The 16,366-nt window shown below is 42.7% G+C and overlaps 1 protein-coding gene across 2 annotated transcripts in view; it reads left to right on the top strand.

Annotated features, from left to right (window-relative positions):
- The window catches only part of DMRT1 (doublesex and mab-3 related transcription factor 1), a 96,406-nt gene that overhangs the window by 40,554 nt on the left and 39,486 nt on the right, over positions 1–16,366 (top strand). The window contains exon 4 of one of the 2 annotated variants that reach the window (XM_024995945.2): positions 14,121–14,268. In XM_024995945.2, the coding sequence (XP_024851713.1) occupies positions 14,121–14,268 (148 nt within the window). The remainder of the gene's footprint in view (positions 1–14,120; positions 14,269–16,366) is intronic. The other variant, NM_001078060.2, reaches the window with a different exon arrangement.

The raw sequence follows: 16,366 nt of genomic DNA, 5'->3' as shown, positions 1-16,366 counted from the left end.
CTCCGGTTCCAGGAACAGTTGGGGTGTGGTCACATGGCAGCAGAGGTGACTCCTCCCTTCTGGTAGTTCAGTCTTAAGATGCAGTCATCCGCTCATGATTATCCACCTCACTGGAATGCATTCGGTTATGAAATAATGATGCCTTGAGGTCCGACTCTTTGCCAGGGATCTACCGCTGAACCAAATGGACAAAATGTCGAAAAGTAGGTCTTGGGGAAAGACTGTTATCACCTGGTATATGAGAATGGGGAATCATCTGTGTAGCCCCGGGTTTGAAATAGACACAGGCAGGCAGGTAATCAATGGGATGGCTAGGCCTTGGTGCACAGAGAAAGGCGCTCCCTTGTGGGCTCTACTGGGATGGCCCTTCAGCACTTGCCTGCCATGGGCTGGAGGACCCCCGCAGGGCACCTGTAAGAGGCGCCTTTTTTTTTTGTTTTAATTAACTTTACAATATTGTATTGGTTTTGCCATACATCAACATGCATCCGCCACGGGTGCCTTTTTTGACTGCTGGCTGCCTGCTGTGTTTGTTCTCCATCCTGTACCCAGCAGCCTGCCGGGGCCCTGGTTTTCACATTGCCTCCTTTTTTTATTAGTGTGGTTCAATATCAGAACAACCTCAGCTCAAAGAATGCTTCTGGAGCATGTGCATTGTGGGCACAGTTGCAGCGCCTCCACTTCTGTGCCCTTGGGGTCCCCTAGGAGGGCCAGAGGTGGGGGTGAGGGATAGCCAGCCAAGGCTTAAACCTGGCTCCCACTCCCAGGGAGACAAGTATAATTAACCATTAATTAAGCCATTGATTTTTGAAATTTCTAAACTTATGAGAACAGTATATCAAGGAGAAGGTAGTAGAATGAGAATCTACTTCAGTTGTGAAGATGAAATAGAATTCAGATCAATTGTGTGCCCACGTCAGCCCTGTAAGTTGCACTATCAGGCCCCTGGGGTAATGTGCATCTGGTCACATCAGACTCCTGACTGACTGGCTAAAAAAGGGGAAGTGGCTCCCTGAGGAACACAGCCCCAATCCTGGGCCTTTCTCTGGGTGAGGTGCTCTCTCTGCAGACACTCCGGCGATCCACTGGGCTTCCACTCCAGTCCCATCACTGCTTCCCTGGCTTCTCTTTTTAGAGCGAAGTGGGATCTGGCCACTATTTGTTGGTGAGCAGACACTGACAGTCTTTTTCTTCTGGAAAGAAAAACTTACGAGTTTTCAAGCACACAGAAGTGGAATCAGCAGGACCACTTTCAGTTTAAAACATGTAATTTCTTTCCTCAGGAAAAGGAAATTAGATGTGGTATTTGCCGATCTAACCACCCTAATTTGATTTTTAAAGGGGGATTACAGAGACATACATTTCTGTTGATACTCTGCTGATGTGGTGTATTTATTTTGTATCAGGGCACTTGTGTGCACTCTGTAATTCTAATAATTTTATAGGTGCTTATTTTAGGATTTCTAGATTAGACAGTCATTTCATAGAAAGATATTGATAATGACATTTTTCTTCCCCCTAAATACCTCCAGATGTAATTTATGTTCTTAATGCGTTATTCACTTTAGATACCAGTGGTGGACAGCGGGTGCCAGCTTGTTCTTTTATTTTACTGGAAATGTATTTTGTGGTTCACTGTCTTGAAAAGCAGGCTGTTGCTAGTGCTGGTTTACAAAGAAATGAGGAAAACTGAGACAAGGGGGTTTCTCTAACACCTAAATTATTCAGTTGTTTTTATTGAGACCTTCCCTTTCCAACTTTTTTATGTTATGAGGATTCCTTTTTTTTTTTTCCTATAAATGCCCTTCCTCAGCAATGTAAGAAGCTGGAGGCTCTGCCCCTGTCTTTCCCACCCCTGTTTTAAAAAGCTGTACTGGTCTGAAGTCCAGAGAGGGTCTGGAAGCCCTGTACCAGCGTTGTGTCACCACGACAGCCGCAGAGCTCTTCAGGGTCTTCCGTATGCTGTCTCTGACAGTTGTCTCAACCTCCTTCCAGATCTTTTCCTATCTCTTTATCTCGGCCCTGTGAATGCGCTTATGTTAGTTTGGCATTGTTGTGAGGCTCTCACATGCACCTCAAGTAGATCCTGCTTTCTGGGACATGGGGCTTGGGCTTCCTAGTTCAGAAGACCAGCCTTGGAGAATCTTCTGTTTGAACTTAAAAGTCATTTCGGACCCCTGGAAGTTTAAAGCAGTGAAGCAAAGATGTCAGGCTTCCCCAGGTTTGGGGTCACATTGCCTCTACTATGAACTTTCCCTTGAATGGACTATCTGGTCTTAGCGACATCTGTTATTTTCAATTCTGAAACAATTCCTCATTAGATTGTCCTCATTCAGGGAGAAACAGTAAACCCAGCTTTCTTGGACCTTTACGTCATATTCCTACTCCTCCTGTCAGTCAGGCTTGTGGGGCAGCAGTAGGCCCGTGTGTCTAGAAACAGTCCTGTCTCTCTGTTTCTAAACCACCTTCTCACTGGTGTGTGTTTCCACAGAGGAATTGCTGTGCTGTCTCATTAGGTAGGAACAAACTGGGATCGTGACAGGCACCACCTGGCCTTCATCACACTTGTCCTGAAAGGAGTGGTGGTTCTCTTGCACAGGTTGTGAACGATGTGCTTTGCTCTTGCTCCTGCAGGAGGGCCAGTGTTGTAAGAGCTGGTGCCGGTGGTGGCAGTATTTCTGCTGGCTCCTAGTCTGGAACCAAAGCTGAGGGAGGGTAGTGGGTAATTTAGAAATTGAGCTCATTCATGGTGAGAGATGGGGCTGAGGAATGTTCCTTCACTGCAGCGCGACAGCAGGAGAGTCATTTCACAGAGTATTTGGTTAAAAACATCTGGATTACAGAGGAAAGTGGAACTGGCCTCTGGAAACCGCAGGCACTTTTTGAAGGCAGCTCTGAGTCAGAGAGGACCTTGGGGAGGGGCTGGGCCCCGGCCGTGCTACCGATTGTTTCTCAGCCTGGCTGAGGCGGTCCAGTAGCATCCTAGGAAATCCAGATGGAGGGTGACCTCGGATTCTTAGGGACCTTTGGGAGACCCCCAGTAAATCTTGGGCCATCCTGCAGGTTCACTTCCATTCTGACATGAGTCCAGTTTAATCTGAACTGAGTTGGGAAACCCTGGAAAGGGCTCATCTCCTCCAGGGACTACCACACCATTTACTAGAGGCAGAAAGAAAGACATTATCTGTCTGTTGTGAGATTGTGTCTCATCTCTGACACAATAGCATTGGGTTAGTAAATAATACAGTCATTTGGGAATTCTGTAATCTGTTTGAAAATTAGATAATTAGATCACAGTTTTTAAAAAGCTTTTAGATTTGATTTACTTGAGCTCATGGCCAAAACCTCGTCTATTTACATTTGCCATTTTAGCTTACTTTTTTCCTAAGTAGATGTCAATAAGATATAAAATTAGTTGCTTTTCAGAAAGTTTTAAGTATGTGCATGAGTGAGTCTCCTATTTCTCAGGAGTCCATATTTCTGTGTCCTGGTAAGTGGCCCTCATTAGTTGGATAAAGACCAAAATAAGGGAATGCATAAATAGAGGCTGATTTGCCCTGTTTTTTGGAGCTATATTAGGAATATAGTAGCAGAAAAACAAAAAGAACATAGTCATGAGAAATCTCCATCCTGTTTCAGAGCGTGTATAAGGAACTCCTCTGTGTGTTCATCATTAATTCGTTCAGTGCAGGCTCCATGCCTAGCCCTGTGCTGCACTGTCCCTTCCAGGGCCACCTCACGGTGGGTAGATGAGGAAGGACACATGCAGCTCTCTGATCACTGTGTGGTCAGAGTCTGGAGGTGCCCAGGGGCTGTGCTGCCCTGTGGAAAGGTGGGTTCTGTGCAGTGCTGTGCCCGTGCGTGGGGCCAGGAGGGGTGAGGACAAGTATTTTATCACTGCTCTTGTTTGGAATTGCTCCTGCTTGATGATAATCAGAAGCAGGTTGACTTAGTTTTATTGTTGTAAAAAGTGCTCTACAGAGAGTGTACCCCTGGGTACCTGCCTGTACCCAGGACAGATTGCTCTCAGCACCCCCTCCTTGGGAGACCCTGACCCTGAGGCAGTTCCTTGAGATGCACAACCTCCTGGGAGCAGGGTTCATAGAAAGACCAAGGAACAGAGGAAAAGGGATTATCTTTTCATTTTATGTTTTCATTTTTCTTCCTTTTTTCATCACAGTTCTTTTCAAAAACATTCTTTTTGGTGATTCTTAGCCAATACTTGGAGAAGGAAGGCAGATGTAATCATTTTGATGTCTTGGGTAATGGTATGCAACCAAAAATGGGAAGGCGTGTTTTCTCTGTCTCTGTCTCTCTCCCCATTTAATAGTGTCAGTGTAGTCTCTTGTTGGTTTTTCAACTTTTTAAAATGTGAATAGTAGAAACATTTCAGACAATACATTTTTCTTTCAAATATTAAGCATTTATATACTTAAAATAACTTGTGAAGTATGTAGTGGGCAGAATTTTGTCTCCCTCTTTTACTAGGGCCCTGACACCTGTGAAAGGGCTCAGTTCTGTGCTAAAAGGCCCAACAGAGGGTCCTTGGATGTTAGCGCTGCCCTGCACAGAGGCCCCCAAAGCAGGAGGCCTGGGGTGGGGGTGTGACAGGACAGTTACTGGACTGGCCGGCCAGGCGCCGGACCCTTCCTCCCTGCTGCTGCACTCGGCCCTGAGACCCAGCCTTGTCGGGGACTGGTATCCCCTCTGTGGGTGGAGGAACAGAGGCTCAGGGACATGGAGTAACCTGCCATGTCACAGGCTGGCAAGTCGGGGGCTGGAGTTGGAACCCTGGTTTGCCTGGCTGAGTGCACAAGTGCCCTTGTATCTCTGCTCTCCTCATGGGGCAGCACACATTCTTTGGTTTTCCTGGTATGAAACCATGAGGGGTTATATTACATCTTATGATGTAAGGTATTATAAGATATACTATCTTATATAATGTTTTCAGAGACTTGACATGTTAGGTAATAGGAGAGTCCCAGTACTGACAGTATTAACCACATCTAGATTTCTCTCTCTCACCTACACTCTAGTCACTCGGTGTCACTTGGTCACTTTGAGGTGGGCTCCCATTGTGGGTCTGGAGTGGGAAGTGCCTTTCCGTGCCCCTGACCCACCATGAACTGGGTGTGGTGCCCATCAGCGCTCACCAGCCTGTGTTCCAGTTTTTGATGCCAGTTCGGGTAAAGGACAGGCACACATGTGCTCACACTGGGAAGGTGGCCCCAGACAGGCTCACCTCGCCCTACAAGCAGTCTGTCATGCTCAGTGCTCATCAGATGCCCTTCACACTGCTGATTTATGCTAAAAGTATCCTAATGTTTCTGACAGCTCATGTGTGACGTGAATATAATCCATATTTCTTGGAGCAGCTAATCCAAGTGGCTTATTTCCTGATACTGCTGATAGGGCTATATCTCTTGGTGTCGCCGCCATTGAAATTCTGATGGTAACATATTGTTTGTGGGTCACTAGTTTTGTCTAAAACAGTAGGATGGAACAGAGTAGCAAAGGTTAATTAAATTTGTCTATCAAGATGGGGACAGAAATGGATGTCTCTGATACTTCTGGTTCTAAAATCAAAGTTCCTGAATGTTGTGGTTACAGGCATTTTTTTCTTCTAATTTTCAGACTGACTCCCTCCCAAAATGTTTCATATTTGATCTTGGAGCAGTGAAAACATGAAGAGTTATTAAAAGCCAAGGGCAGCGAGTAGGCCTTTATAATAGGCAGATTATATATTATATTATAAGCCTATTACATGTTATAATTACATATTATATATGTTATATATTTAACAGATATATAATTATAATTGCATATTATATAATAAATATAAAAGATACATTTAACGTGTGTTTAAATTTTAATATATTTATATAATTGTATATAATACATATTTCACTTAAATATATTTAAGTATATAATAGATTATATATCGTAATAGGCCTTCGTTTAGAATGGGAAAGGTGGCCTAGTTTAGCAGAGATGCTTCCGAGGCCCACTTGCCTTGCATGCTGCCTTCTCTGCCTAATCCCTTTGTGAGTGGAACCAGGTTTGTTGATGTCTCTGAGCAGTTTCTTCCTGCGTTCATGATGATTACATTATGAGGACTCAAGTATCTGGTTTCCATCCCCCCAGCTGTGAGGTATTGCCAATTACATTTCTCTGGAAGGTTTCATTTAAGGATGTCACCATTCCGAAGCCCCCTCCACCTGTCTACAGAGGCGTATGCAATGCTTTGAGAGCCTTCCATGTTAGAGAAAGTGGAGCGTACTGTGTCTTGATAGTTATTAAGAGAAATTTAAAAATACAAACCAGCTCTTTCACTGAAGCTGTTTCCTGTTGGCTTTTATGTGAACGATGCTTGCATTTCTGCCTGTCTCTGTATGACTTTGGTTGGAAAGTCAGGGTTTGTGGTTTTCGATTTGTGAATGAGACAAATACAAGTTTTCTAGCTCTAAAGGAGCTAGAAAATCCTGTGTAAGTTTGTGGTTTAGGAAAAATGAGGAAAGCGCTGGGCTGGTCCCAGAGGCTGGTTCCAAATGAACCCCCCTTCTCCTTTGTTAACCCTGGAAATGCATAAAACCCTTCCAGTTCCCAGGAAAAGGAGCCGTTTCCAGAATTTTGTTTTTTCTTACTATGTACCTGCTTTTAAAGGTCCTTATTTCCCTTCACCTAATTCTTACACCAGTATCTTTCAGACATTTTAGACCAAGATCCACAGTAAGAAATGTTTTATCTTGTGATCCAGTATATATTTGTACCTACATACAAACACAAAATTAAAATTTCATAAAATAGCTCTTTCCATATTGTATGCAGTAAATTCTCATATTTCTGTTTAACTTTGTTTTATTTCATTACTTTTCATACTGTTTTGAAAAATATATATTTGCTGATTGCAGCAGCTGAAATATTTGGGGCCCATTGTGCTGGTGGTAAAGAAGCCGTCTGCCAATGCAGGAAACACAAGAGGTGTGGGTTTGATCCTTTGGTCAGGACTATCCCCTGGAGGAGGACATGGCAACCCACTCCAGTATTCTTGCCTGGAGAAGCCCATGGACAGTGGGCTACAGGTGGGCTCTGGTCCATGGGTTGCAGAGAGACATGACTGAGCAACTAAGCATGCACGCACAAAGGGTCACTGTGTAAGGGAGTAAACTGCTGTCTGTACCGCGGATGCTGATGGGAAAACAACCAACTGAGCAACACAAGTTCTGGCAAATTAACTTGGATTTTTGTAAATGGGGGGATAGTCACATCTTTTCTTTTTTTACTAAGGACAATCAAAATGGAGTGCTAATAAATGCAGTTGTAATCTGGTTTAAGATGCAATTCCCATCTTCTAAAGTTTATAAAATGACGTGAATTCCTATTCTATGTCTTCTCCAGAGTTTATGTTTTTCCCTTGGTTCATCGTATGGTGTTTTTATGTTTTAAAATCTCTGTTATTAGTCCTGCCTGGAATTTAGCTGCTTTTCGTGTGTCCTTTTTGAAGAGCTCGCCCACATAAGTTCTGTTTTGTTTTAGCAGGTGTCAAAACTTTACCATGTGCTTTAGCAAGTTTGAAACTTTGGGCAACACGGGGGTTACAATTTTCAACACTTTAGATTTATCATTTCTTAAATTATTTGTCCTCTCTACTATATTGCATACACATGCTTTCTCTCTGCGTTTTCCCCCTCCCATCTCCTCTCAGGAGGAAGAGTGTCTCTTCCATTTCTGGACAACTGTTCTTAGGTTCTCCAGTATCTAAGTGCCGACCCTCAAGCACAGCTCCTTCCCACGTTGAAGGAGTGCCCGGGGCCAGGGGCCTGAGTCGTCTCAGGCCAGTCTCCCTGTTTCCTTTTCACTTCCTGGCTTTAGGGAGGGAAGTAGCAGGCACTCCATAATGTAGAACCTTAGAGAAAGCAAGGTGGGCCCTGCAGAGGAGGTTAACTCCTAATAAAGTCAGGAGAGAGAACTAACTTCCAGGGAAGCAAAAAGGGAGGAACGGAGTGTGGCTGTGGGGAGTCTGCTTGTGGCGCTGACTCAGCTTTGGGCTGGTTGATATTTCTGAACTGGTAATCTCTGAACTGTGTGTATAACAGCAATCATATAAAAATAACTCCTTCCAGACATGACATGTGGGGTCTGAGAGGATAAATCAGGTGCCTGTTTAAGAAGGTGGATGGGCAGTTGCCTCTCAGGGGAAGCACCTGGCCTAGATAAGGTCCCTGGACTAGAAAGACACTCAGTGTATGATCAGGCATCCCATTCAAATAGTTTGAAAAGAAGCTTCTGTTAAAACTAAAGGAATCCAGGCCTCCCTGGTGGCTCAGTGGTATAGAATCCACCTGCCATTGCAGGAGACACAGGTTCAGTTTCTGATCCGGAAAGACCTCACATGCCATGGAGCACCTAAGCACGTGTACCACAGCTATTGAGCCTGCGCTCTAGAGCCCACGGACTCAGCTGCTGAGCCCGCATGCTGCAGCCTGAAGCCCACACACCCTGGAGCCTGCGCTTTGTAACGAGAGAAGCCCGGGCACCGTAACAAAGAGTAGCCCCAGTAGCTGCACCTAGAGGAAAGCCCTTTCAGCAGTGAGGACTCAACACAGCCAAAAATAAATAAATACAATTATTATTTAAAAGAAAATAAAGAAATCCTTTAATGGGGGCAAAAGTCAGCCCTAACCTCCACTCATAACCTCACCAGAAGACCTATAATTTCAGCATGTGAAGCTTTCTTTTGTAGAAATTTTTCTATTCCTAAAACCAAAGGTTTTGCAATTAGGATTATTCATTTTATTTATGAATGACTGAAATATTTAGTGTATCACATTAAATGGAAAATGGTCACATACAATTAAAATATTATATAAACACTTTGAGACTATTAATATAAAGTACTAAAGCAAATACAGTCATATTTGTGCATCTTAAAATTACAGAGCTGGGGTCTTAGCTTTGTATGCTATAACAATCCTATTTTCTTTTTTTAAAATTTATTTATTTTAATTGGAGGCTAATTACTTTATAGTATTGTGGTGGTTTTTGTCATACATTGACATGAATCATCCATGGCTGTACATGTGCCCCACCATCTTGAACCCCCCTTCCTTGCAATTAGGATTATTAACCTATACAGTCACTCTTCTTACAAAGACCATTCCCTTTCTTCACCAACTCTAATTCTGTGCAGTCAGCCCTTCTTGACATAAACTAGACCAGTACTTGGTCTTGAGGAATCTCTTTTAGTCGGTCCCTGGATGGAGTGTTTGGTTCAGTGGGAGACCAGACTCTTCCTATTTGAAGTGTTAATAGACCACCAGTGACTAGTATTTAGGATTTTTTTTTTTAAGGAAGTGGGGTCTAACATTTTTACATTCTGTTGGGATTTTATTGTTATTATTTAGAAAAAGGGTGACTGAGGTATATAAGAAGGAAACCTATGCTTCTGATTTACTGCGCTGTATGTTCTCAACAGTTTAATAAAATAAAACCCAAAGCTCTTAGGTTTTCCTCCAGGTTTAATACTAATACCGTGCACGTTCTCCGCCAGCCCAGCTCCTATCTGTAGGTCATACTCTGGTTCAGAGACCTGGGGTGGGTAATAAGATTATAAAACATGCCTGTTGCTTGCCAGTTACCACATGCTAATAATAATAGTAGCCATAATTCACTGGAATCCAGGACTTTTAGGTTTTACTTGGTTTGTTTGTTTAAAGGAATAAAAAAATAAAATCTTGAGGAGAAACAGGGAGCATTGCATAAACGAAAGAAAAAGTGCATCCTTTCAGCAGAGCTGAACATACCTTTGGTTTGTGAGCACCTTGTGTCCTTCAGTAGAACTCGCTGTTTTACTGGAGGTGAGGAGCTGAGGACAGGGGGTGGTGTTAGGTTAGTGTAAAGCAAGGCTTCTCAAGCTTGGGGGCATCAAAACGGCTGGACAGTTCTGTGCTGTGAGGCTGCCCTGTGCACAGGAGGGCTGTCTCTGCTCTCTAGAGGCCAGTAGCAACACTCGCCGCAGCGTGACAATTAAAAGTGTCTCCAGAAGTTGCTAAATGTCCCCAGGGGAAACGTTTCCCCAAACTGAGTACTGCTGGTTTAAAGTAAAACAGAGTGTTTCAGAGGTTTCCTTATTTACCTGTTTTTGTCTCACCTAGAGTTGCAGACTGTGATTTTTTTTTTTTTAAGGAGGAAGTTAGAAGTGATCTTGAGTTTTAAATCGCATCTTTCCATGCTGTTTTCTGGACTTTTCTGGGTGAATCACGACTCAGTTTTAACTTCATGTTGCAGAGGTTTACATGTGCAGTTAGAAATGCGTCGACCCGGCTCTCTTGCTTATGTCCAGGTTGTCACATGGATGGGTATTTGTAGATTATTCCTCTAGGAGCAGGTGAAGTGACTGGGGACCTCAGTAAGTTCACATTTTAATAACCTCAGGTGGAGTCTGACCCTTTGTATCTTTTCCGTCTTTTGTAGCTCAGTTTTCTGGGAATTCACTGGAGAAATCAAAAGTCTGAGTTCAAAACCTATTTCTAAATAATCCTTGTTATTTGATGCTTTCTTTTTTAGGTTTTTACATTAAAAGTTATTTTTAATCGGAGGATAATTGCTTTGCAATATTGTGTTGGCTTCTGCCATTCGGCGTCATGAATCAGTCCTAAGTACACATATGTGCACGCCCTCTTGAAGCTCCCCTCCCCACTGCACCCCTCTAGGCTGTCACCCAGTGCTGAGTGGAGCTCCCTGTGTTGCACAGCAGCTTCCCAGCGGTTGTGCGTCTTACATATGGTGATATATATGATGCTTTCTGAAAACATGGAAAAGGAATTAAGGAAAAACAAACACCGGAATGGATTTTGAAATTGTGTTTGTTTCAAGATTTAGTTGAAAGGAAAAAAAATCCATGGTTTATCTGAATCTCTTTTCAAATATTATACACATTGGGATTGGCAGCAGTTGGTCAGTCTGTTTGTCAGACTTAACCTTTTGTATTATTTACTTGATACTGGGGATTTCATACTTCTCTGGGTGTGGGAAATACGTAGGTAATCCTAGAACACAGGTGTCACAGTGGATTTACCTGGAGAGCTTTGAAAAAACCCAGGGCCCAGGCCACATCCCAGACCATTGAAATCTGATGCTCTAGGGGTGGAACCAAGGCTTAGATGCTGGGTCTTCAGCCTCCCTGAATTCTAGTGGGAGTAAGGTTGAGGACTAGGGTACATTTTTATAAATAAAATTTTACTGGAACATAGCCATGCCCATTCATTTCCTGATTTTATAGAGACCCCGTGGCTTGCAAAGCCTGAAGATATTTACTCTTTGACCGTTTACCAGAAAACACTTGCTGACTCCTGCTCTAGTGAAAATTTTTTTAAAAAGCTTTACAGTAAAATTCGTAGTAAAAGAACAAGATTTGGTACTTTGCAGAGCCTTCAGGGTCAAATTCCATCAGGGTTTTTTTTAATATATAATTTTATTTATTATTTTTTGGCCGTGCTGGGTCTCTATTGCTGCGTTTGGGCTTTTCTCTAGCTGTGGCGCTTGGGCTTCTCATTGCGGTGGCTTCTTTTCCTGCAGAGGATGGGCTCTGGGGCTTCAGCAGTTGTGGCCAGTGGGCTCTACAGCACAGGCTCAATAGTGGTGCACCGGCTTAGTTGCTCCAAAGCATGTGGGATCTTCCCCCATCAGGGAGCAAACTCCTGTCTCCTGCATTGGCAGGCGGATTCTCTACCACTGAGCCACCAGGGAAGCCCTGTCAGTTTTTTTGTACATGGGAAAAACAGAAAATCGTTTTCCCTGAAGAGCTGACTGTAAGATATTGTGAAACTGGAAGAAAAGGTGCCCAACTCCCACCCAGAGTGGGAGACTCCATGGGTTACATTAGGGCACTGAACTTAAAAGTCTACTCTTGGTTTCTAATTCAGCATGTTCATTACTTAGGCTCTGTGTTTGACTTGACACAGGGCTATAGAGGCAAAAATGGCTCTTTAATGTAAGGTGTGTTGGAGATTGTTACTCCTGCTGCAGCAATTCTAGATGACAGCAGACCCCTCAAGGAAATCCTCTAGCTCTGGAGAATTTCATATATAAAAAGAAAAAGAATGAAAAAATTTAACTGCTTTTTACATCATCCCATCTTCTCTCAGTTCAGGTAGAAAGTTGATGGCTGTAAACCATTGGTCTTTCTTTGGGCACAGTCCCTATGGGCTGCAAACAGGAGAGAAAGGATCCTTTATTTTAGTCCCTTGAGCAGAATTGGCATCTCCTGATTGAGACGCTGATTGAGAGCATGTCACTCTGGGAGGCCCCACCCCACACTTACTGAGTCAGAGTCTACTTTTTAACAGGATCCCCAGGCTGTTTGAATACACATTAAGAGAGCCCTGGGAAGCACTAGTCTTAATTGATAACTGTGTCTGTGCAGTCAACTGACCATTGATCCTCACTTTAAATGATTTCATAGCCTCTTAATGGTTTCTGACTTGGAAATAGCCAAAGGGGAAAAACTGTCTGCCTTTAATGACTGAGTCCAAGTACAGCTTGCCTGCCCTCTTATTTAGGAAAGATTTATATAATGGTAGAAAATGAAAATGAGGTGACAGAGTTAGAAGAAATGCCATTTTATATGTATCAGAAAAGCAAACTAGAAAGGATAAAGGGAACTTGCCAGATAAACTCCACTTGTAGGGAAATAATCAAGTCTTTGCTTCTGCAAGAAGAAATAATCCACGCATATTACAGCCAGCATCCTCTGGGGAGCAGTAAGGAGTGTCAAAAATGAATGCCTGAAACTTCTCGATTAGCACAGGGAGTTAGGCCTTTCCACCAAGCAAAGCCATAACGTTCAGCCGTACACATAGCCCTGTATCCCATAGGAAATTGTCCAGAATTTAGACATTCATGGAAAACCTTGAGGAAGCCCAGTACCTACTTGTATCCTACCAGGTTCTGCCAAGTTAGTAGTATTTTCTTTATCATCTATCTTTATAAAGATCTGATTGAAAAACATGATTTTTGAAATTAGTTCTTAATTCTTAAACAGAATTGGCTTATCCTTGAACAGTCGCAAATTGTTGACCTTTTAAATAAAGTTAATACCATCTGAATTTAGTTTTTTAAAGGCAGTCTAAGTAATAAGAGTCTAGCTATTGGTCTGGCTGTTCTTGGTAGATCTGATCCCACGGTTAGTGCTCACTGTCTGTACCAGCCAGGTCTGTGCAGGATTTGAAATAATTCTAGTGTTTGTGAAAGTGGCCAGGAAGAGCTAGGAAAGCGGGAGTGGGAACCCTGGTTAAGCCTGGCGGTTCCATCTCCTTAGATTTGAATGAGCGGTCAGAATGCTACAGGCACTGCTCCTTCCCTAAAAGCTACTTGAGGTCCCCAAGGCAGGGTCTGATTGCCAGGAAAAATTGTGTTAGCTGAGTGTCAGCTGCCACTCCTGCCAGAGGAGCAGCATTTGCCTTCCTTCTGCCTTCCAGATTTCATGTCCTGTTGGTGGAATCCAAATCACCTCCAGAAGCCTGGAGACAGGAGAGCCTGAGAGCCTCAGCTCCCAGACTTGGTTTCTTGCTGCAGGGAAGAGCACAGGAGGGGACAGGAATGGGCTCTGAGTGACAGTGTCCAGTGTGGCCTCATGTTGAAGATACCAGCTGACTCTCACACAGGGTGTGCTTGTTCTTTTTTTAAACATTCTCTTGATGTGAACACTGAAAAATAATCAAGGGTAAGATGCCAGTTTTACACATGAGACATGTGAGGGAGTGAAATATTATTTCACATTTTAAATAACTTGTTCCTGATCAGACATGCTGGTCAGTGTTACAGGGGTTGTCTTGGTTCACAAGTAGCACGCTCTGATCTAAAAGCACTTACTAGTGCAGCATCCTGTGACCAGTTGGCATCAGAGGGGTACTTTTGAGGGGACCCGGGGATAGAAAAGGCACTCCAGGCTGCACAATTCTAGTATTTTTAGATACTAGAAATAGTGCCCTGGAGGAGCATACTTATTCATGGGTGAGGACACTTCCAACTTTAAGAGATTGTTCTGTTAATTTAAAGAATTGGTTAATTCTTGTAACATGTAACTGTGGCCTCAACATACTCCCTCTTTTTTTCTTAAGCAGATGAAAAACTCGGAGAACCGCCACGCAGTGAGTTCCCAGTACAGGATGCATTCTTACTACCCGCCTCCTTCCTACCTGGGCCAGAGCATGTCCCAGATCTTCACTTTTGAGGACAGCGCCTCTTACTCGGAAGCCAAAGCAAGCGGTAGGTTCCTGGTTACACAGTCTGGATTTGAGGTGGAGGGGATACCTGCTAGCACTGGGTCTCTGGTCCTCTCAAACAGCTTACCAGTTAGCAGCTGTTGGAAAGGCTGTATAAGTATCCTTTAAAGTACTTAGTTATGGAATGGTTTTTGCTTTGGTCGATTCTCAGTATCATGTTTCTCTCTTCTCGGCACATAGAGCGGTGGGAATAAGATAGAGACTCCCATCAGAAGCCACAAATATATTTTCTGGAGGATCAGTATGCAATATCAGGGGCCCTTTAAATGTGGTTAAGTCCTGATATTTTTGGTGGAATGAATCTGTGTGTATTGGAGACTAGTTTTCCAAAACTTTTCCAATGTAAAATTGAAGGTACATTCATCTTTCACAGGGGGAAATAACATAATAAAACATTTTTGAATACAATAGATCTCAGAGTTTATGCAGTAGCAATGCAAATAACTCTGATATAATGGCTTGGAAATAAAAAATGACTGTTTTAACTGACAGAGCACTCTGAAATACGCAATTCCTCAACTTCAGTTTTAACTTTCTCCCCAGTGTTTACACTGTGATAGTAGGTAGATCTTTTATGGCTGCTGTGTTCAGGTCCTATTTTTAAGTTCTTTGTATTTCAGCATCACGTTTTGATCTAGGAAAGTAAGGAGCAGTCACAATTCAGGAATCAGGGCAATAGTGAGTTGGGAGAGAAACCCACTATTAGAACATAACTCTGTACTGGACAAAAGAAGCTGGTTTTCTGGATAGCTTGATTCTCTATAAAGAACTGGCTTCTTTGTAAAATGAGTATTTCGAGAATGAAAATTATAACCATGCTTTGATTTCCAAATTCAGAACAGTGAAGTCTAGAAAATCTGGAAAAGTTACTCTTTATTTTCCATACTAAATTAAAGGGTTTTGTTAGTACAGAATACATAGGTCGAGGGGACTGACAGTGTGAACTATGGAGAGACTGAATCACACATTGTTGATTACACTTTGACTTTTATTAATAATAATTTTTTCAGGAGTGGACAAGCACAATTCTGTTTTATAAATATTCATACTATTTAATATTTGCCCATGTGGTCCTTTTTACATGTTGTGTTTGATTCTGTAATTTGAATTATAAGATCCTTAAGGACAGGGAACGTCTTATATACCTTTTTAGCTGCTGTGATATGTATTTGTTATTCATCAGTTTGAGGGAATGAATGAACAAAGGGATGTGATTTGTAGTAAGTATGATTTGTAAGTAAGCTTGGTCTTTAAGAAGACACCATCTCAAAACAAAAGGTTCAGATTCCTAACTCATTGTTTCAGGAAGCCAGGGCACAATTTAGGAATGAAGCAGTTAAAGAAATGTTTGTTCATATAGCAAATTAGGACTGAAACTTACTTTCGAGAAGAAATTGCCTGAGCTGTTTGCTCTAGGAATAATGGGATATTTTTAGAAGCACTGGCATTTCTGGAGACAGAGGTGTAAATTCAGAGCAAGGCAGTAAGACAAAAAGATAAGAGGAAATTTATTAGAGCAGAGAGGAAGGAATTTGGAGAGGTGCAGTAGACATTTGAATTTATGGCAGAAAAGGAAGAGACTCAGAAGGAGAGAGGTTACAGGGGAAAAAAGGGGAAAAAAAGACCAGCCAGCCCAGTGCCCATAGTGAGAGACTGGGTCAATAACGCCTAAAATTTCCTAGGACTCTTCTGGCGATACATGTGTTTGAAAGTCTGGTGTGAGGAGACCTCAGGCGTAGCCTTCTGGTCCTCCTCTAACTCACTGATAATTAATCAGGAGGGGCAAGCTTCAGACATGAGGGAGATAGCTAGGAAGAAATGCAGTGGAATCTCAGCAATGTCTGCTTTGAAATGGCCATGGAGAAGGAGAATATGAATTAATAGGAAATCCAAGTCTCAGATTATTTTTTAAAGAAATAATGGTTTTATAACTTCCAAATATCTGGTGTCTTGGGTTTCTACATTGCATGACACTTTTATAAAGCAGGTGGGAAGGGATGGAGAAGGAGAAAGTTAGGATCATTAGGAACACCCTAGGATCATCTCCTGGGGCATCAGTTTTATCGTCGGCACAGATACAA

The sequence above is a fragment of the Bos taurus genome, chromosome 8, assembly GCF_002263795.3.
Source record: "Bos taurus isolate L1 Dominette 01449 registration number 42190680 breed Hereford chromosome 8, ARS-UCD2.0, whole genome shotgun sequence".
Classification (NCBI taxonomy): domain Eukaryota; kingdom Metazoa; phylum Chordata; class Mammalia; order Artiodactyla; family Bovidae; genus Bos; species Bos taurus.
Note: the sequence above shows the minus strand (reverse complement) of the source record. Positions and strands in the feature narration are given on the sequence as shown.